General features: G+C 37.2%; 3 protein-coding genes across 3 annotated transcripts; all 3 read left to right on the top strand.

Annotated features, from left to right (window-relative positions):
- The first annotated feature begins 431 nt into the window (after positions 1-431).
- LOC120004200 (protein trichome birefringence-like 39) lies at positions 432-3,413 on the top strand. Its single transcript, XM_038853471.1, has 5 exons — positions 432-889; positions 986-1,157; positions 2,229-2,404; positions 2,485-2,643; positions 2,900-3,413. Exons 1-5 carry the CDS (start codon positions 567-569, stop codon positions 3,189-3,191), a joined length of 1,122 nt encoding a protein of 373 aa, XP_038709399.1. The 5' UTR covers positions 432-566; the 3' UTR covers positions 3,192-3,413.
- Positions 3,414-7,491: 4,078 nt separating this feature from the next.
- Positions 7,492-10,593, top strand: LOC120003623 (receptor-like protein 7). Its single transcript, XM_038852640.1, has one exon. It carries the CDS (start codon positions 7,492-7,494, stop codon positions 10,591-10,593), a length of 3,102 nt encoding a protein of 1,033 aa, XP_038708568.1.
- A 5,896-nt stretch (positions 10,594-16,489) lies between these two features.
- LOC120003622 (receptor-like protein 7) lies at positions 16,490-17,660 on the top strand. Its single transcript, XM_038852639.1, has 2 exons — positions 16,490-17,143; positions 17,340-17,660. The coding sequence occupies exons 1-2, from the start codon at positions 16,490-16,492 to the stop codon at positions 17,658-17,660; spliced, it is 975 nt and encodes a 324-aa protein (XP_038708567.1).
- Positions 17,661-22,789: the final 5,129 nt, after the last annotated feature.

The following is a 22,789-nucleotide window of genomic DNA, read 5'->3' as shown; positions in this document are numbered from 1 at the left end:
GGATTTTATGGAATAAGGCTTTTAAGAGTGTTCTTGTTGGAACAAAACTTTCCAATGAGGGACTTATCCTTAATTTTATCAAAAAAATAAAGGATGGACAACGAGTAATTTATTGTCGAGCTTGAAGTGGGCCCATTTGGCCTTTTAAAATTTTAAAAGAATTATGTGAAAATGAGAAATATACAAGATTTTGTATTTAATAGGGTCTTTTTTGTTTGAGAAAAAATTCATAAACAACATAATAAATTGAAATGAAACAAAAGATACGGTAGGATTAGCCCATTAGGTAGGATTAGGACAATTACAAAAGGTCAAACAATCAATTAAACAGTCCAAATTTTATATATTTTATAATCTTAAAAAATATTTTAATATCAAAATGAAGCTCAAGTCCTCAACCCACCCCTGTGGCCTGTGGGATGTGGCAAATTCCATGTGAAATCTCTCTCTCTCTCTATTACAGAGAACATTATTTAAACGCTTGTCCGCACAAGACTTTTTCTACCACTTCCTCGTCATTTCCCCCACAACAAATCGATCTGATTTGATATCGAAACCCAAGAATTATGGGTTTCCTGTTCAAAGCCTGCTGTAGTTGGTGGATCCTCTGTTTGTCTCTGTTTTTATACGACTCTGCAGTTGCAAAAGCTCAAGACTTTACTTCCATTAATGGCACAAGTGCTCTTTCCAGTACTTACAACTCAGCAAGAAAGCTTGGAAGTAAATGCAATTGGTTCCAAGGAAAATGGGTATGGGATTCCTCATACCCACTGTACGATTCCTTCAAATGTCCCTTCATAGATCCACAATTCAATTGTCAGAAGTATGGTCGCCCTGATAATATGTACCTCAAATACAGATGGCAGCCCTTCTCCTGCAACCTCCCCAGGTATCTCTCTCTCTCTCTCTCTAATTTATTTATTTAATCGAATTACAAACTTGAATTGTGACAATGCTGATGCTGTTACTGTTGTGATTATTGAAGGTTTAATGGGTTGTATTTTCTGGAGAAATGGAGGGGGAAGAAGATAATGTTTGTGGGTGATTCGCTGAGTTTCAATCAATGGACTTCATTGGCTTGTATGATTCACGCGTGGGTTCCAAATGCTAAGTACACCTTCGTAAGGAAAGATGGGTTAGGGTCTGTTGTTTTTCAGGTGAGTTTGTTGAATTCAAACTTAATTTTCGGCTCATTATATTAAGCATAGAACAGAATGATTAGTCGTTTTCTTTATAGCCTTTTTAGACAGAAAAAAAAGCTGTCTTTGGTGTTTGAATTTGATTCCTTCTTAGTTTCTGGTTTTGAAAGGAGTTTGGCTTTGGTCAGAATTAGCCAGCCATAAAGAGACAGTCTAACTTTAAATGCATGGGGTTTTTAATCAAGAATTTCATAATTACTTCTAATCACTTGTATTAGGACTTCAATAAATGTAATTTTTTTTTTATATTTTGTAATAAAATTTATTTAAAATATTTTGAAGTCAACGTAATTTTTTCGAAAATAATAAACATTTTAGTAGTTAATATTACAACATTTGAGTTGGATGTATATGATTCAAGTAAATTCGTGGTTTTTACATCTTTCACATAAAATGTTATGCATACAACTTAATTATTGTGATAATTAAAATACTAATTATTTGGATCCGCATCATTACTGATGATTTTTTAGTTGAATTTTGTTTTTATTATTAGCATTTATTGTATTTGTGGGATAAAAAAGAGAGCGTGTACGTGGAAGCATTGAAAGAGGAGCGTGATTGGTGGCGGGAAAGGTCTTTGTTCCTCTTTCGTGGGGATATGTCAGTGAGAGAGTCTGTGGTGTGGTAGTAAATGTTTCCCAAATTTTAAGCAAGACTCAGTCCCTTCCTTTTTTGTCTTGTTAATAATAATAATAAGTACTTTTTACTTTATTACAAATTTCCAGGTCAGCTATTTTTTTTAAATTCTTTCTGGGTAATGACAAAGTAAAGGTGGCAAATGGGCCGGGCCTTGAGGCCGGAATGGCCTGGTCTGTTTGGGGGATGGGCCAGCACGGCTCATTGACAAAGATCAATGAGCTTGAGCCTTGCTTGGTCCGGCCCAGTAACCCTTAATGGGTTGGGCTGGACGAGATTAGTGCGGAGATTTGTAATAAAGTTAAAATACTAAGCTGTTCGTATTTTAATTTCTAATCATAACATTGCATTTTGTTAATGTAGTATACTTTTTGTGGTTGTGGTGATCAGGAATATGGATTACAAATACTGCTATATAGAACACCTTATCTAGTTGATATTGTGAGTGAGAAGCAAGGAAGAGTTCTCAACCTAAATTCAATAAGAGGTGGCAACGCCTGGAAAGGCATGGACATGTTGATCTTTAACTCCTGGCATTGGTGGACCCACACCGGAAGATCTCAACCGTATGATCATGCTACATCTCTCATCTTCATTCATGCTTATGATATATGTGTGTGGTGTTCTGAATTATTTTGGTTTGCAGATGGGATTATGTACAGGATGGGAACAAAGTGTACAAAGACATGAATCGTATGATTGCGTACTACAAAGGTTTGACTACATGGGCTAGATGGGTCAACCTCAATGTTGATCCTTCCAAAACCAGAGTCTTCTTCCAAGGCATCTCTCCTGTTCATTACGAGTAAGCTAATTGACGCCCATGCATTCTCTGTTTTTTAGAGATTATAGATAATACTTATAAATGGGACGAACTTGGTACTTTCTCATCATAGTTGAGACATGAAATTTGGAGAGAAAAAAAAGGGTTTTAAGGACGAAAATGAAACCATGGGTATAGTCGAGTGACGAAAGTTTATATTAGGCCCTATGTATATATATAATGACTAGTACATGCATGCATTCTCTGTTTTTTTTTATGATCTTGGCTATGTCATTAGGGGGAAGGACTGGAACGAGCCGTCGAAATCGTGCGCGAAAGAGATAAACCCTTACTTCGGGACGAGGTACCCAGCGGGGACACCAATGGCGTGGGTAGTAGTGAACAAAGTATTGAGTAGGATTAAGAAACCAGTGTATCTACTTGACATAACAACACTCTCACAGTACAGGAAGGATGCGCATCCTTCATATTATAGTGGTCTACACAGTGGGTTAGACTGCAGTCATTGGTGCCTTCCTGGGTTACCAGACACTTGGAATGTGCTTCTCTATGGAGCTCTCTTTAGTTGAAGATCACTAAGGAAGGTAGTAGTTTTATGATGTTGTACTTGTACTTGGTCAATTTTTCCAAAGAAGAAGAACAATAAGTTCATTGTTTTGTCTAGACTTAGGAGAAAGAACGACTATCATTGCTGTTTTTATGATAGCTAGGTGATTGATTTAGTTCTTTTTTTTTTTTTGCTTCTGTAAGTTAAGGAAATAAGAGGGTGGTTGATGCTTTTTAACTATTAATAGAATTTCTTTTGTACATACTAAAATGGAAATTTATATTTTCTTAATTATTATACAAGTAAAAAAGATGAAGATGATGAACTATGGGTCATTTGCAGACATCGGAGTGGGAGATTCCATGAAAAAAGAAAGGGAGAATTTTTTTTAAATAAAAGATAGAAGTACTTGTGAGAGTAAGCCATTTCAATAAAACTAACCAAAACGAGAGATTAAAACACCAATTTGATTACTGTTACAGTATTTTAATATCTCATTTGATTTCACAAAAAATTACCAACTTTAACCCAAATAACCAAATGAGTAATCATTTCCTAAATAAATTTAAATAAATCAATTTCAAAATTCGAAATCATGTGTAATAATTAACTTTTGCATCTTCTCCATTTCTCTCTCATTTTGATCCATTTTTGCATCCAAGAAGGTGGATCACCATTTTTGCATCTCACTCATGATTTGGTGGTTTAGGGATGCAAAATGATAATTAAGGCCATTTGCATCCTCATTGCATCTCCCATTCGGAATGCTCTACATGCTATATCAGAGCATCCACATCAAATTACCTAAACATGAGTATCTGTAAAATTGAGAACAATTATAAATAACTTGTTAAAAAACATCTCTGCATCAAATTCCCTAAACTCTTCCAATTATAAGAGCACTCACATTGGTGTATGTAAAATAGATAACAAATCATATAAATTGTCTTTTGAAAAACACACTACATTGGTATCTCCTAACATTATCTACTTCTGATACTTGATCAAATGGGTATCTAGTAGATAACCAAAAAGCAAGTAGGTAAATATTTAAAATAGTAAAATAATGAATACCTTTATTTTTAATACTAAATAAATGTTGTAAATGCTTGATCTCTACGTCATATTTTTATTTATAATTAATTAATATTAACTAATATCTATCATATAAAATATTCATTATTTATCAAATCATTGCAATATTCAAACATTACGAAAGACATTAATAACATACTATTTTATTAAATTTAAAATAGAAAATATTAAAACTTAGGAAATTACACATTAATAATACATATAAATTAGAAATTTGCATTGCTATGAATGTTCCACAAATGCTCCACAAGGTCAGCTTGAAGTTGAGTATGTGTTTCTCTATCTCGGATGCGAATGTGCTGGTCAATAAAGTTTCGAAACTCATTAGTTCATAAGTGTTCCAGTATTGGCGTTGGAGAACCATCTTCAACTTGCTCATATATGTCTGCAAATTATAATTTAATAATTTTCGATTTATTATTAATTATATTTTTTACTCATTATTTTTATATATAATTAATGCTAATTATTTTTTCTAAAATTAATATATAATGAAACATTTTAATTTTTACTTGAAATAAGATAATATAGACAAGTAATAATAAAGTAAGAAGAAATTAATATTTTGATGCTGTAAAGATTTAGAATGGTGGGGACTATTTACACTCCACGTTTTCCCATACACACCCTATTTTTCAAAATCATCAAACACGCCCTTACCCCATTTGTCCCCTCACTGGCATTTTCTTCTTCACCATCGATCATTTCGTGCACAGAAAGGCATGGAGCTTTAAACTCCAACCAACCAAACCTCAACCCAAGACCTTGGAAACCCTAAAAATGGTAGAACCCACTCCGTCCCTGAACAATACATTGACAATACCTGCTCCACTCCTTATGTCAGTGCTCCATCAAGCCCTGGTCATGTTCATGGACCCGGGTCCGGACTCTTCAGTGGTGGTGGGTTCTTCTACAGTGCATCGGCTAGTCCAATGCACGAGACCCCATCGATCGGTCATTTCGTAAAGTGCAAGCGGAGGTGCGAGTGTGAGAGGCTTTGACGTCCGATCTCAAACCGTGAGCTATCGATAAAGGTTACAGACTTTGAAATCGGGCTCAAAGACATGAGCATACTGCTATTAACAGGGAAGCGATGTTGCCATTAATGGACAAGGGATTTGAGAGTGGTGGTACAGGGGCGCGTTTGGATTTTGGGGGAAATGGGGTGTAAATGAGAAAACGTGGAGTGCAAATAGTCCCTTTCATTTAGAATAGAGATACTGATGTCGTTGTTATTGAATAGAAAATCTGTAAACTGTCAAAAAGTGGAGTTTGAGTTAATAATTTCTCTCTCATTTGTCTGACATACTATCTCTCCTCTGTCTCACATACTCTCTCTCTCCTCTTATTACAATCACTGCAACTTGCGGTCTCTACCGATGTTCAATCTCCATTGTTAATTGATTATCGTGGCATCCTCATTCGTCTCCTCTATACCAATCTTCTCCATCTTTATTTTCACTGCATATGCTCAACACAGTTGCTTACGAGCACTCTCAGTTTGAATTTCTTTATAAATCAATATTTGTATCACCAGTGTACTAGGGATGGCAATTCGATCGACCCGCTGGGATCCAAGACCCAAAATTTCGGGTACAGGTACGGGTCAGGTGCCACCTGAAACAATTATTGTGGGGATGGGTAGGGTATGGTAATGCCATACCCGGCCCTGAACCCGACCCGAACTTAATACTTTAATAAATAAATAAATATTTATATAGATATATCATATACTCCCTCCGCCCCATTTTAATTGTCCCCTTCAATTTTACACACAGTTTAAGAAATTACATTACTTCCCTTCAATTTGACATTTATACCCTCATTTATAGAGGACAATTAAGATGTCAATGACTCCCAAGGAATTCACTCCATCAGCTTTTCAATTTAAGAGTAAATAAGGGTAAGATTGAAAAAATAGATGAAATTAGTTTTAATTAATTGAAATGAGCAATGCATTTTGGGACATCCCAAAAAGGAATAGATGACAATTAAAATGGGATGGAGGGAGTATAATATATTGTACATATATATAGGAATATTAATTTGTATTTAGTATACTTATCTTTTTATATTTTTCATACTGAAAAATATGATATGCTCTCCTAGTCCATATTATATATAATTATAAATTATAAGTTTTTTGTTAAAACATTTGATCATTAACTCAAATACTCAAATATATTTTTTATTAAAACATTTGATCATTATAAATTTATAATCATATAAACCCTAAACCCTACTTTCTAAACCCTAAAACCTAACTAAATAACAAAACCAAAATATTTTTTTTTTTGTAATTTGGATCATTATAATCATATTCGTAAACCCTAAATTCTAAACCCTATGTAGTCATAAACCCTAAGTAAATCCTATACATTATATAGTATAAATAGTTAAATGCTTTACACTACGATATATATATTAATATAATTTCTTTTTAAAGTTTATGACAAATTAAATATTCAAATATACTATTATGATAATCTCGATACTCTAATTTTCTAAATACTAGTTTAAATATAAAAAATTTGAATTCTCCCCATCGGGTCCGGATCGGATATCCCCATCCCCATCGCGGACGGGGATCCCCGAATCTCAAAGGGCGGGGATGGGGTTCGGGGACGGGGATGGCATACCCTCCCCAGCCCCGCCTCTCCCCTCCTCGCCCCGTTGCCATCCCTACATTGTACTCTCACCTAGCTACAATAAAGGAAAGAGAAAGAAATATTATTTTAATAATGTAGAGAATATGATAGGTAATTTGATGCATTATTGATTGGATAGAGAATCTATAAAATAAAAAGAAGTGGTGTTTTATCTGTATTTTAACGAATATGTTAAAAGAAATTGGTGTAGATGCTCTCAGAGTTTTGACCGAAGAAGTTGATAATGTGTTTGATGGGTATTTGAATTCTCTTCCCTTTCTTTTTCAATAATTGGTCCAGTAGACACCAGCAATTATGAAGTGGGATACTTTTTTTTTGATAAGCATGAAGTGGGATACTTGAGTACGAGAATATGACTTTTGAGCTGCTAAATTCAGTTAATCAATCGCCCAAGTCGTGCAGCAGTTATAGATGATGAGAATCTCTAGAATAGTCATTTGAATGTAGTGCAACTTCTATTAATAGACAATTATTGAGCTAGCTGGAATTTTTACCGATATAAACGTGAAATACGCGATTCACTTGCAATTTAAGGTGTTTGCTTGGCCGTGCTCATAAATGGCTTCTCGGTACTCATTTCTTCTTCATCTGATCATAACCATGGCTTCTTCATTACAAAAATATCCCTCAGGATATCTAGCCTTGCTTTTCTTAGCATCCTCCTTAGTTCCAATGCAAGTTTCGGCTTCCACGCCTCCACTTTGTCGCAGCGATGAAAGCTTCGCGTTGCTGCAGTTCAACCAAAGCTTTGTCCTCGATAGGTCAGCTTCATTTGATCCTTCTGCTTATCCAAAGGTGATATCATGGAATCAACATGGAGAAAATGGTGACTGCTGCTTATGGGATGGTGTTGAGTGTGATGAGAACAACGGCCATGTCATTGGCCTTGACCTCAGTAGTAGCTGGTTGTATGGCTCAATCAGTTCCAATAGCACCCTCTTCAACCTTGTTCACCTTCAAAGTCTTAACCTTGCCGACAACGACTTCAACCACTCTCGAATCCCTTCTGAGTTTCAATACCTTTCACGACTGACATACCTCAACCTCGCCTCATCAGGTTTTCACGGTCAAATTCCATCAGAAATCTCACAATTAACACGACTGACTTTGCTTGATCTAACGGGAGGTGTCGATGAAATCAACGGAAGATTGCTGGAACTTAAAGGAACTGTCCTGGAGAGGTTAGTTCAAAATTTAACTCATATTGAAGAACTCTACCTTGATAATGTAGACATATCTTCAGCTATCCCTAGCAACATGGCAAACATTTCTGCATTGACCTCTCTCCATCTTGGAAATTGTGGACTTCTTGGTACATTTCCAAATAGAGTTTTTGAACTACCAAACCTGCAGGATCTCAGTATGGGGATGAATGAAAACCTACTTGGTTATCTTCCTGAGTTCCACTGGAGCTTACCTCTTAAGATATTATGGATTGAGAGCACAAATTTCTCAGGACATATACCTACTTCAATAGGAAACCTTCATTCTTTGACTACGTTAAATTTCGCTATTTGCAATTTTGGAGGGCCACTTCCTTCTTCACTTGGTAATCTTACCAATCTGTCCATACTAAGACTCAAAGAAAACCACTTCTTTGGCCAAATCCCCTCATCATTTGCCAACCTTACAGAGCTTACCAATTTGTCACTTTCAAGCAGTAATTTGACTTGTGGGTCGTTGTCTTGGCTCGGTGAGAAAACCAAGCTCACTCTTTTGGGCATTGGAGCATGCAATATAAATGGTGAAATCCCACATGTTCTTGCAAACCTCAGCCGACTTGATGCTCTTGGCCTTCAATCGGCTAATTTAAGTGGTCGAATTCCTCATTGGATTGCAAATCTCACTCGATTAAATGCCTTAAGTTTTGAAATGAATGAATTGCACGGTCCAATTCCAGATTCAATTTCAAAGCTAGTCAATCTTGAACAACTATCTTTTGAGAGTAATCAGTTGACCGGAATTATAAACTTCGACCTCTTCTTTTCCCTGAAAAATCTGGTGGATCTCGGTTTGTCATATAATAATTTCTCATTTCTCAATGAAACCAGTCCAAATGCTACTATTCCAAAGTGGAGGAATATGGCACTCGCTTCCTGCAACTTGAGGGAGTTCCCAAACTTCCTTAGGTACCAACACAAAATGGCATTTTTGGATCTTGAAAACAACAACATCCATGGAAAGATTCCAAGTTGGTTATGGAACATCGGTATAAAAACCCTATGGTATATTGAACTTGGTTCCAATTTCTTGACTGGCTTCGACGGCTCTCCACCCATCTCAAGCCTTTCCAATCTAAGACACATTTTAATGGATTTTAACCAGCTGAAAGGACCACTCCCTATACCACCACCTTCAATTATCGACTATTCTGTCTCAAACAACAATTTCACTGGAGAAGTTCCTACAGGCTTTTGCAATCTGCCTAATCTGAATTCCCTAGATCTGTCTTTTAACCATTTGAATGGCACAGTTCCGCAATGTTTGTTCAGCTTGGGCAATAGTATGACTGTGTTAAACCTCAAATACAACTACTTCCATGGTAGCATTCCTGAAGCCTCTGTAAATGGAAGTAATTTGAGGATGATAGACTTGAGCCACAATGAATTTCAGGGAAGAATACCAATGTCATTGGCGAATCATACGATGTTATGGATTCTAAATCTTGGTGAAAATCAGATTAGCGATACATTCCCATCTTGGTTAGGAGCTCTGCGTAATCTACAAGTCCTCATTTTGCGATCTAACAAACTTTTTGGTGAAATTGGAAGGCCTGCATCAAATGTTGATTTTTCCATGTTGCACATCATTGACATCTCTAATAACCTTTTTACTGGAATCCTTCCTTTTGAGTATTTCCAAATATGGAATGGTATGAGAGCATTTGAAGAGAAAGAGTGGTCATACATGGAGGCAAGTACAACTTTGGTGATGTCTGATTATTGGACCCTTTATTATCCTTTGAAAATTCAATTGGCATTGGTTAATAAAGGTTTAAATGTGGTATATCCAAAGATCCCAAGTATCTTTGTAGCCATTGATCTTTCAAGCAACAAATTTGATGGAGAGATTCCGGAATCCATCACAACTTTAAAGAATTTGCGATCACTTAACCTTTCCAACAACCACCTCTCAGGCCGCATCCCATCACTCATAGGGAACTTGATGGATCTTGAATCATTGGATCTGTCAAACAATATGCTCTTGGGAGAGATTCCGCCTCAGCTGGCACAGTTGACGTTCCTTTCATTCTTCAATGTCTCTCATAATAATCTCTCAGGTCATATACCACAAGGAATGCAGTTTGACACATTCGAGAACAACTCATTCGAGGGAAACTTGGGATTGTGTGGGAAGCCGCTGTCAAAGACGTGTGGAAATGTCGGGGAATCACCTCCATTGGCTCCGACAGGTGAAGATGATCAGAGTTCAGGTGGTTCTTCAGTATATATTCAGTGGATGATAATTGCTATGGGATATGTAAGTGGAGTGGCGGTTGGAGTTATCTTTGGACGCAGGTTCACCACATGGAAACATGAGTGGTTTGTGGAAACCTTTAGTCGGAGGGAACGAAAAAGAAGAGGGCAGATAAGAGAAAGGCAGATTATAAGGGAAAGACAAATAAGGGGAAGACAAATAAGGAGAAGACAGAGAGTTTAACTTTCCCAAGGCAAATCAGGTGCTCTCCACTCCACTAGTTCGTATTACTCCTTTTGAAATTACCAATAGTGCATTTTCAACTTTGAATCTAGTTTTGCTGTGTGTCTTTTAATAAGAGTTGCGAGGTGGTTGGTACTCGATCTCAGCATTACAATGTTGGGATATTAAATTTTATATTTGTCCTTTTATGAAAATTACGGAGGGATCAATATACTGAAGCTAGATTTCCCAGGGTAATCGAGTTCAGCAACCATTGATGAAGGGCTTTTAAGGTAAGGTAATTTTTTTTTTCCTACTTAATTTCTAAAGCAATTTGGGCTCCGCTCGAACAATGTATTGGATAGGATTGATTTCGAGTTTTGAATTGGGAAGTGCAGATAGTTGGTTATATCTCAATGCTCCACTGATCAAATCTCATGTGAGGATCAATACAAGACCTCTGCAAATACTTCTACATTTCTGCCACCTTTAACCAAAACTCCTTTAATTACTAGCCATCCGCTTCTTTGCCTAGTAGCCTAACAAGACAGTCACTTTAATTTCTCTTCTAAATATCCAATAAGCATGCAACTATCTTCTCTCCTACCATTCTACAACAAAAGAACAAAAGGAAGAAGAATCTACGTCCATCTATGGCTCTCTACTCTCTCGACCAAACCATGCAAAACAACAGAGAAACCAAAGTCCTACATTTACTTCTCGTGATCAAACATGAAGAGAACAAAAAGGAGGAAGGCAAAACCATTATACAAGTTTGAATAAAAAAAATCACAATGAGACAAATTAACCAAGAAAAGATTGTTGAGAAAAAGCATCACATTGTTAAAATAAAGACTTAATTAACATGTTATAAGCCCTTGTTTTCCTTGACTTAGTGAGGTGAGACGTGTTTTAAAGCCATGAGCACTTGAAGCTCCTTAAATGCCTTGTGATGGGTTGGACTTGGACGTGAGTTTGGAAAAGTGAACTGTATCTTATAATGATAATCAAGTTTGGGTTAGAGAGTCACTTGTTATTTCCTACTTGGAAAGATATAAACAAGAATCATAGCCAGAAGATTCCCAAAATTAGCAAGAAACATCAAACAACCATATAAAATTAAATTAGGAAGTTGTGAACTTGACATGGAGAGCATTTTGAATTCTTTGCATCAGAGTATTCCCTGTTATTCACTGTTTCAGAGTTTTGACAGATGATGTTGGCAACGTGTCTGTTGGTCATTTGAAAATTTATTTTTTTGTATAATTGGGTCAAGTAGGAACTAACAATCATGACGTGGGATACAGTTTGAGAAAACTGGTAAAAGAAGGAGGCTCAAAAGTCAATCATATGACTTTTACTTACCAGTTTTAGTTAATCAATGTTGAAAAACCAACATAATGGATAAGAACTAGAAATAACACAAGAATTTTATCGTAGAAAACTCTTAAAGAGGTAAAAAATGATGGGATTCTTAGACCACTTCAAATTTTCACAATATCAATGGATTACCAACTTCACCCATAGATTAATCACTAGCACAATCCAATAATTTTATAACTTCAATTTACTCACAAATTGGATCTCACTTTCTCTATTTTCTCTCACGCGCCACACACGATTACAACTCATCTCTCTCACCATTGGTATCTCTTACAACTCATACATAATTTATAAGAAAAGAAAAACACTTTCCATTCTTCATACGACATGCAATAAATTTTCTTTCTTGCATATATATGTGTGGACGAATTTATAAGAAAAGAAAAACACTTTCCATTCTTCATACGACATGCAATAATAAATTTTCTGTCTTGCATATGTATGTGTGGACCCGTGAGGCATGCAATGAAATAAATTCTTGCATACGTAATCACATAAATAGAAAATTGAGGCACGCAAGAATTTTTTGCATGGCCGTGTGGAATAAAGCTCTAAGCCTTTTGTTGCCTTATCTCTTGTGGAATATCTGCGCAATTTTTGTCTTCATCTTCAATTGGAGTGAAGACCAACTATTTGTGGAGCAATAGATTAAGAGAGAAGCTATGTTGGTCAGCAATGCATTTTGAAAACCTTTGTCATACATTTTCTATGATTTGAAAACTATGAAGGAGATGGTTAAGATTTCAGAGAGATGAAGTCTGTGTTAGAGCACTTACAATGGTGTTAATCTAATGAGACATGAATACAAAAGTGTGCACAATGAAACAATTTTGTTGTCCCAATTTTATTGGGAACAACATGAGAGAAGGGAAGATTGGTGTCTTCATTGTTGGCTTCAACACATCGGACCCACTTGTACCACATTCACAACTACACCAAAAATAATACTGGGTTCCACATCTATTACATCAAAATCAAGCCAGCAAATTTACACCATGGTACCAATATATTTTGTTGGCCTAATCACATCATCAAAACACATCTCCCAATACATTTTGTTGTTCCAACAAATTTTTTTTACCATTGTGATTGTTCTTAATCTAGAAGAGTCATTTTTTTTATGGTCTAGAAGAACTAATCAATAAAAAAATCCTTTAGTAAAAACAAAGAGGTAAACAAGTTGGAGAAGATGAGTTTAGATAGAGCTGACCCTAGTTACTTTAGCGTTCAAAGTGGTACCGTAAAGTGGTGTCATATTGGGAAAAAAATTGAGAGGATATTAATACATCACAGAAATAAATAAATAAAAAAAAAAGACAATTGAACGGAGAAGACACATAATAAGAAGAACAATAATGTTTCTTCTCGCAATGTTACTATTTTCTGGAATTTTTTATTAAAAAATCAGTGTCCAGAACTTTTTATTGAAGAGATGGGCAAGATAGGGCCATGGGCTTTGTAATGGATAGTTGGATACAATCATTTTGGGCGACTTATAAGAATAGTGGGCAACACCACTTCATAAATAGACTAAGGACCAATTTGGTAAAACATTGTAAAGTAACAGATATGTCAATAAAAATGGTGGTAACAGAAATACTAGATAATTTTAATAGTAGATATGCTGCCTGAATGATGTATTGTTTGGTAGAATTTTTGCTGTTAACATTTGTGTTGTGTAACATATTGTGATAAATTACGTACAAGGGTATTATGCATATAAGTTGTAATTGAAAAATATAGTTGCTTCCAAACAAACAATTAATTTATGCAATTAATATAATGAATTAAAATAAATTAAAGATACTTATCAATTATAATTAATTAATTAATTTACTTATTTTAATAATAGTTAATTTATTGTTTAATTATATTATTTGTTTGTTTTGTGGGATTTTGACCGGCTCCAATACATTTTTAATCATCCTAGTGGCCGGTGAAGCGCTCCGAAGCTGATCTCCCTCCCTCTCGTACGGCGGTGATTGTTTTTTGCCTTGAAGGGTAAAAATGAGTTAACATTAATTGTTGAGGACAAAATAGTAATGTGCACGAAAATGTTGATAAAATTGTCCTCTTAGGAAGCATTTGAGAAAGAAGCATTTATACTCCAAAAAATTACCTTGGAATACCCGACATGAAATCACTATTTGGCAAGGTAGTAGCATTTATACTTATCAGAAGCATAAATGCTACACAAAAACTTTACCAAACGCAGTCTAAAGATGGTTTGGGAGCCGCTATTCCAAGATAAAATGCGAGCATGAGATGATTTTAGGAATTACCTAGATGGGATGTAATTTTTTTTTTTGGAAGTACTGGGTCCTGGCCGGTTTGGTGTCCAAAGCCCTTGCTTTGAGCTTGGGTCAGCCCTGAGTTTCGGTATTGCAGAGGAACATTGTAGATTCACACTCCAACAAAATGACACGTGTCGTACATGTCCATATAAAATAATTTAAAAAATTCATGTCATGTATTTTACGGCTACATCAACTTATGACAGATTTCCGTACGAGCATACTAGCAGTTCCTAAACATGAAGTGAGATATGAGAAAACTGAAAAAAAAAAAAGAAAGCTCAAAAGTCATGATAATTAACATGACTTTGACTTAACAATTTCTGTTAACCAACACTCCAATTTGTGCAGCTATAAACACTAATATTTCAACAATTAAAAACCATATTCATATGAATGCTCTAATGATGTTCAGACTTAACGATATTGACTTATTAGGAAGGGCTGATTTCCCTTGCTTCATCTTATTGCCATATAGAAAATTAAGGGCTGGTTTTGTCACCAATTCTCTTCCATTTTTGTTACTTGTTATGTCCAAATCATTCAAAAGCTTCAAACCCCAAAAACCCTCAACCCCCGAACCGGTGATAAAAGGATCCACACATAAGATTTGAAATCAAAGCTGCTAAATTCAGTGTGTATATATATATGTAAGTTATCGATAGGAACACGTGTTAATACCCGAACAATCTCTCAGGCTTTGACATATAAAGACAATTACCGAAGACTTGACTTGTAACACCAACAATTGTGTCCCGGGACTCACGCCAACACTACTTGCTCATTTTTTCCGAAGAAGAAGAACAATAAGTAGTTGATTGTTTTGTGTAGATTTAGGAGAAAGAACGACTATCATCGCTGTTTTGATGATATATAGCTATTATCTGGGTGATCATTGATTTAGTTCCTTTCTCTTTAGTGTAAATTAAGGAAATAAGGTGGTCGTTGCTTAATTTTTAACTGTAAATATAATTACTTGAAACTAGTGTTGCAAGTGCTTAATAAGTCTAATATCAAGCATCCTTAATAAGTCTAATATCAAGCATCCATTATGGATGCTCTAAGTCTCAGAAAACTGGGAAAAAAAGGCTCAAAAGTCACCATATGACTTTGACTTGTCAGTTTCAATGACAACAATGCTAGGAATCTCAGTAACAACTATTCCAGAAGCATCTCAATAGCAAGTGGTATGCATTCATTGGGTATAGGTATGATGACATCATAGTAAGGGATCCATTGAAAACCACAACCAATCAATGAATGCCACACTTTGTTGGGATACTTCTAGCCGGGATGGTTATTACTGAGATCTTTATTATTTTTGTTTCAATTAATCATTGTTGGGAAAAATAACACAATATTTAATCATTGATCGTTGGGAAAAATAAATAACACAATAGATGAGAACTAGAAATAACACAAGAATTTTTGTGTGGAAAACTTTCGAAGAGGTAAAAATGAGGGGATCGAACTTTAGTTCACTTAAAACTTTCACTATTATCTCTGAGGTTTTCTTCTCTTTTTCTCTAAAAAATTCACTGCTTTGAAACTCTCTCTATCTTCTCTCATGCACCACACTACTACAACCCATCTCACTAGCTCGCCAATGCTATCTCTTACAACTCATACATAATTTATAAGAAAAGAAAACCACTTTTCTTCTTTCTTCATACGACGACATGCAATAAATTTTCTTTGTTGCATGTGAGTGGACCCATGAGACATGCAATGAAATAAATTCTTGCAGGCCTTTGTGGACTAATTACATAAAATGAAAATTAGTTGAGGCATGCAACAATTTAGTACATGCATGCCGCGTCGATCGAACAAGGCATGAAGACTTTTGTTGCCTTACCTATTGTGGAGTATCTGTGCAATCTGTCTTCATCTTCAATTGGAGTGAAGATCAACGATCGATCATCACTCCAAGTTATGCAGCTATAGATTAAGTGCAAAGCTTAATTTGTTGGTCGGCAATGCATTTTGAAAGTCTTTTTCAAAGTTTTTGTCATGTACGTATTTTCTATGATTTGAAAACTATGAAAGAGTGTGTTAAGATTTCAAAGAAAAGAAGACTGCGTTCTTCTTTTTTAAATGTCAAGAAGACTACTCAATTGAATGTGATGTAAAAAAGCTTCTATAGTAAACTCCGCAATTGACTTGATATTTAAGGTCTTTGTTTGGCTGTGCTTATAAATTGCTTCAATTGGTACTCATTTCTTCTTCATCTGATCATAACCATGGCTTCTTCATTACAGAAATATCCCTCAGGATTTCTAGCCTTGCTTTTCTTAGCATCCTCGTTTCTTCCAATGCACGTTTCCAATTCCACGCCACCACACTGTCACAACGACGAGAGCTTTGCGTTGCTGCAGTTCAACCAAAGCTTTGTCCTTGACAGGTCAGCTTCATTTGATCCTTCTTCTTACCCAAAAGTAATATCATGGAATCAACGTGGAGACTGCTGCTTATGGGACGGTATTGAGTGTGATGAAATCACCGACCATGTCATTGGCCTTGACCTCAGTAGTAGCTGGTTGTATGGCTCAATCAGCTCCAATAGCTCCCTCTTCAACCTTGTTCATCTTCAAGGTCTTAACCTTGCGGACAACGACTTCAACCACTCTCGAATCCTTTCCGAATTTCGATACCTTTCACATCTGACCTACCCAAACCTCGCCTCATCAGGATTCCACGGCCACAAACCATCAGAAATCTCACAATTAACAAGATTGACTTCGCTTTATCTGACTGGAGGCGTGGATGGAATCAACGGCCGAAGATTGCTGGAGCTTAAAGTGCCTGGCCTGGAGAGGTTAGTTCAAAATTTAACTCATATTCAGGAAATCTATCTTGATAATGTAGACATATCTTCTACTGTCCCCGACAACATGGCAAACATTTCTGCATTGACATCTCTCCATCTTAGAAACTGTGGACTTCTCGGTAGATTTCCAAATAGAGTTTTTCAACTGTCAAACCTGTAGGATCCCAACATGGGGATGAATGAAAACCTTGTTGGTTATCTTTCAGAGTTTTAGTAGAGCTCACCTCTTAAGATAGTATGGCTTGAGAGCACAAATTTCTCAGGGACAGATACCTGCTTCAATAGGAAACCTTCATTCACTAACTACGTTAGCTTTCGCTCTCGACAATTTTGGAGGACCACTTCCTTCTTCACTTGGTAATCTTACCAATCTCTCCATACTAGGACTCATACAAAACCACTTCTTTGGCCAAATCCCATCTTCATTTGCCAACCTTACAGAGCTTACCAATTTGACAGTTTCAAATAATAATAATTTGACTTGTGGGTCATTGTCTTGGCTTAGTGAGAAAACCAAACTCACTCTTTTGAGCGTTGGACAATGCAGTATAAATGGGGAAATCCCGCATGTTATAGAACCTTAGTCGACTTGTTGCTCTTAACCTTTACTTGACTAATTTAAGTGGTCGAATCCCTCATTGGCTTACAAACCTCACTCGATTAACTGGCTTAAGCCTTGGCAAAAATGAATTGCAAGGTCCAATTCCATATTCGATTTCAAAGTTAGTCAATCTTGAACAACTATCTTTCGAATGAAATCAGTTGACTGGAATTGTAAACTTTGACCTCTTTTTTTCCTTGAAAAATCTGGTGGATCTCGAATTGTCATATAACAATTTCTCATTGCTCAATGAAACTACTCCAAATGCTACTCTTCCAAAATGGAGGAGTCTTGCACTCGCTTCGTGCAACTTGAGGGAGTTCCCAAACTTCCTTAGGCACCAACAAAAAATGGCATATTTGGATCTTACAGACAATAACATCCATGGCAAGATTCCAAGTTGGTTATGGAACATCGGGAGAGAAACCTGTTGATGCAGGTTTTTGTTCGCCTGGCATCAACGCCTCCGTGCCTCGAACCCTTGATCTCGATGATGTGGGGGAGAGACACTACCACCACCCCAAGCTGGTGTGGTGGTAGTGTCTCTCCCCCACATCATCGAGATCAAGGGTTCGAGGCACGGAGGCGTTGATGCCAGGCGAACAAAAACCTGCATCAACAAAAAGGCGCCTTTTGGGGGGGAGGCGTAGGCTTTTGTTCACCTGTGACCTGTATCCCGTAAATCCCCTAGAGGTTGAACCTCCGCGTCTCGAACCTGTGACCACATTTGTGTGAGGCCGAGACACTACCACCACCCCAGCTTGGTGTGGTGGTAGTGTCTCTCCCCCACATCATCGAGATCAAGGGTTCGAGGCACGGAGGCGTTGATGCCAGGCGAACAAAAACCTGCATCAACAAAACCCTGTGGTATATTGCACTTGGTTCCAATTTCTTGATTGGTTTTGAGTGCTCTCCACCCATCTCAAGCCTTTCCAATCTAAAATACCTAGCAATGGGGGATAACCAGCGGAAAGGGCCACTCCCTACACCACCACCCTCAATTATCACCTATTCTGTCGCAAACAGCAGCTTCACTGGAGAAGTTCTTATCGGGTTTTGCAATCTGCCTAATCTGTTTTGCCTAGAGCTGTCTTTTAACCATTTGAATGGCACAGTTCCGCAATGTTTGTTCAGCTTGAGGAATAGTATGACTGTGTTAAACCTCAAATACAACTACTTCCATGGCAGCATTCCTGAAGCCTCTGTAAATGGAAGTAATTTGAGGATGATAGACTTGAGCCACAATGAATTCCAGGGAAGAATACCAATGTCATTGGCAAATCATACCTGTTATGGATTCTAAATCTTGGTGACAATCTGTTAGAATGAAATTATGATATTCTCCAAGCTGTTAGCAAAGTTGTTATGGAAAGGATCAAGCCAAAGTTGGTATACGTGAGTGGTTATACAGAGGATATGTCATATGTATAAGATAGAGTTCTAGATAGAGTTTAACTCTATCTTGTAAACTACCTCCTCATAGACATGTATATATACCTCGTGTAATTGTAAATTGGACAGTGAATGAAATATACCTTTCATCTCTACTTCTCTTGTGCTATTTACTCTGTTATTATCTTTCCACTATGGTATCGGAGCCTACTGCTCACCCTAACAGTTCCTCCTCTTCCTCTGCACCTACTATCGTAGGAAATCCATCTATTCAAGTTCTGAGTCCAACGAACCAGCTGGTGAATGTTAAGCCGGATGAAAACAATTACCTTCTCTGGAAGCAACAAGTGTTTGCAGCTGTAAGAGGTTATGGCCTTGAAGAGTTCATCAAAGGCACAAAAACCGTTCCGTCTCAATTCGTCACCGACGAATCAAAAGAAAAGGTTATCAACACTGAGTATGTCTCACATCAACGACAAGATCAACTGCTTGTCTCCTGGCTGCTGTCTTCAATCAGTCAGAGTATATTGCCACAGCTCGTAGGCTGCAATACTGCCCATGAAGTTTGGGACAGTATCGAGCAAGTCTTTGCTTCTCAATCAGCAGCTAAAGTCATGCATTTCAAATTCCAGCTTCAAACTCAAAAGAAAGGGAGTATGTCTATGAGGGAGTATATCATCAAAATGAAATCTTTATGTGATGTTCTTGCATCATGTGGTCACTCTATACCAGAAGCTGACCAAATCCTAAGCATACTAGCAGGATTAGGGAGTGAATATGAACCCATAATTGCTGTCATTACCTCTAGAGAGGAACCATTTTCTTTAAAGGCAGCATCATCACTCCTCCTTGCATCTGAAAGTAGAACCTTGCAACAATTGTCTGTTTCTGACGCTCAAATGCAGGTGAATTTAACAGTTCAACCAAAGAAGCCATGGGGTAATTCTGGATCACAGTCCTACCGAGGCAATCAACATAATGCTGGAAGGTCAAATCCAAATCAAAACACTTATGCAGCCAGGGGAAGAGGTAGAGGAAGGTCCATTGGCCGACCCCAATGCCAGCTATGCAGAAGAATTGGACACACTGTCCAAAAGTGCTATCACAGATTTGATGTCAATTTCACTGGTTCTAATATGAATTCGGGTGGCAGCAACATTGATAATGGTCAAGGAAACAAGGTTTCCACTGCAAATCTCTCAGCTTTGACAGCTTCAGCCGAACCTAGTGATGAGAACTACTGGTATCCTGATTCTGGAGCCACTAACCACATCACCAATGATTTGAATAATATGTCCTTTGGATCCGAGTATTGTGGGAATGAAAAGATTCATGTAGGAAATGGCACAGGTTTGAAAATCTCTCATATTGGTCATACTTCATTACCTTCTTTTTGCTCTCGACCCTTACAGCTCAGAAACTTACTTCATGTTCCTCTAATCACCAAAAATCTCATTTCAGCTTCACAATTTTGCAAAGATAACAATGTTTATTTTGAATTTCATCCGTTTGTTTGTTTTGTGAAGGATCAACCAACGCAAACTGTCCTCCTTAAAGGGACTGTCACTGATGGACTGTATAAGTTCGATCCGAGAGAGGGATCTACTGCCGCAGGAAATGCAAAATCTGATTCTCAACAATCATCTGCTTATTATCTTCCACAAATAAAGTCTCTTTTAATTCTTCATGTTATTTGTCTCGTTCAATGTCAGTAGAACTTTGGCATAGGAGGCTTGGCCATCCTACCTCTCCTGTTTTGTCTAAGTGTCTCAATCAATGTAATGTTCCTTATCAAGCAAATAAAATTCCTTTTTTATGCTCAGCATGTTCTATGGGTAAGAGTCATAAACTTCCATTTTCCCATTCCCATACAACATATCATTCACCTCTAGAATTAGTTGAATCAGATCTATGGGGACCAGCTTCACAAACATCTCACAATGGTTTCAAATATTATGTCTCCTTTGTTGATGCATTTTCTCGATATACCTGGATCTATTTTTTAAAATCAAAATCAGATGTATATCAGTCCTTTTTACATTTTCAACGGCAAGCTGAGCGACAATTTAACACAAAGCTTAAAATCCTACAAACTGATTGGGGAGGTGAGTTTCGTTCCCTTGTACCTCTATTGAATTCTAGTGGCATCATTTTTCGTCATTCTTGCCCTCATACATTTGAACAAAATGGCATTGTCGAAAGAAAACACCGCCACATTGTTGAATTAGGTCTCACTCTTCTCGCTCAATCATCTCTTCCTCTTCGGTTTTGGTCAGATGCATTTTCTACTGCAGTATTTCTCATCAACAGAGTGCCTACTACAGTTCATCAAGGTAAGTCTCCCTTTGAGGTACTTTTTAATACTAAACCTGATTATTCCTTTCTAAGAGTATTTGGTTGTCTCTGCTTTCCTCATTTGCGACCTTATAATGATCATAAACTTCAATTCCGTTCCTCCCCTTGCACATTCATCAGGTATAGCCCAAATCACAAAGGCTACAAATGTTTAGATTCTGATGGCAGAATTTACATATCACGGCGTGTGACATTTCATGAACATCATTTCCCTTTTCATTCTCCCTCCTTACCTGAAACTACAAAATCTAGTTCAGACTCTCTAGCTACACCAAGTTCCATACCTATATATCCCATCTCTCATGCGACCAACACTCATACATCTCCTGTCCCTGCTTTCTCACCATCAGCTACTGTGCTTCCTCCGCCATTAGAAGTCTCAGATACATCACCTCAATCTCATCCTGCTACACTTGATAATTCTATCCCCGCTAGCCCTTCAAATAATGCGCCAAATCCTACTGTTCAATCTAATGTTCATCCTATGATAACCAGGGCAAAGGATGGAATTTTTAAACCAAAGGTGTATGTTGCAAATTTGTCTACATCTGAACCATCTACTGTCCATGAAGCTTTAACGCATGCAGATTGGTCCATTGCCGTGCATAATGAATACAAAGCTCTAATGCGTAATAGAACTTGGTCTCTTGTTCCTTTACCTGCAAACCGGAAAACAGTTGGCTGTAAGTGGATTTTCAAAATCAAGAAACACCCTGATGGAGCCATTGATCGGTACAAAGCACGATTAGTTGCTAAAGGGTTCTCACAAACAGCTGGTTTTGACTACACAGAAACATTTAGTCCGGTTATTAAGCCAGCCACTATAAGGACACTCCTCACTCTTGCTTTATCTCAAGCATGGTCCATCCGACAGGTAGATGTCAATAACGCTTTTCTAAATGGTATTCTGCAGGAAGAAGTGTATATGCAACAGCCACCCGGCTTTGAGCAACACTCTGGTCATCAGCAGTTGGTTTGCAAATTGCACAAGGCCTTATATGGCTTGAAACAAGCCCCAAGGGCATGGTTTGAAAAGTTGAGTCTATTTCTTCGATCTATTGGGTTTAAATCATCAAGGGCTGATCACTCTTTGTTCATACAGATCACACCAGCATCCAAACTCTTTATTCTTGTGTATGTTGACGATATTATTATCACAGGAAGCAGCACCTCTGAGATTCACCAACTAATCCGGAAACTTGATCATACGTTCTCTCTCAAAGACCTCGGCAAGCTCAATTTTTTCCTTGGTGTTGAAGTTCAATATCTATCTCATGGACTGCACTTATCTCAGTAGAAATATATTATGGACCTCCTCAAAAAGGCAAAGATGGACAAGTCCAATCCACTGCCAACTCCCATGGT

The sequence above is a fragment of the Tripterygium wilfordii genome, chromosome 8 (assembly GCF_013401445.1).
Source record: "Tripterygium wilfordii isolate XIE 37 chromosome 8, ASM1340144v1, whole genome shotgun sequence".
NCBI lineage: Eukaryota > Viridiplantae > Streptophyta > Magnoliopsida > Celastrales > Celastraceae > Tripterygium > Tripterygium wilfordii.
The sequence above is the reverse complement of the archived record's forward strand: the minus strand, read 5'-3'. Positions and strand labels throughout refer to the sequence as shown.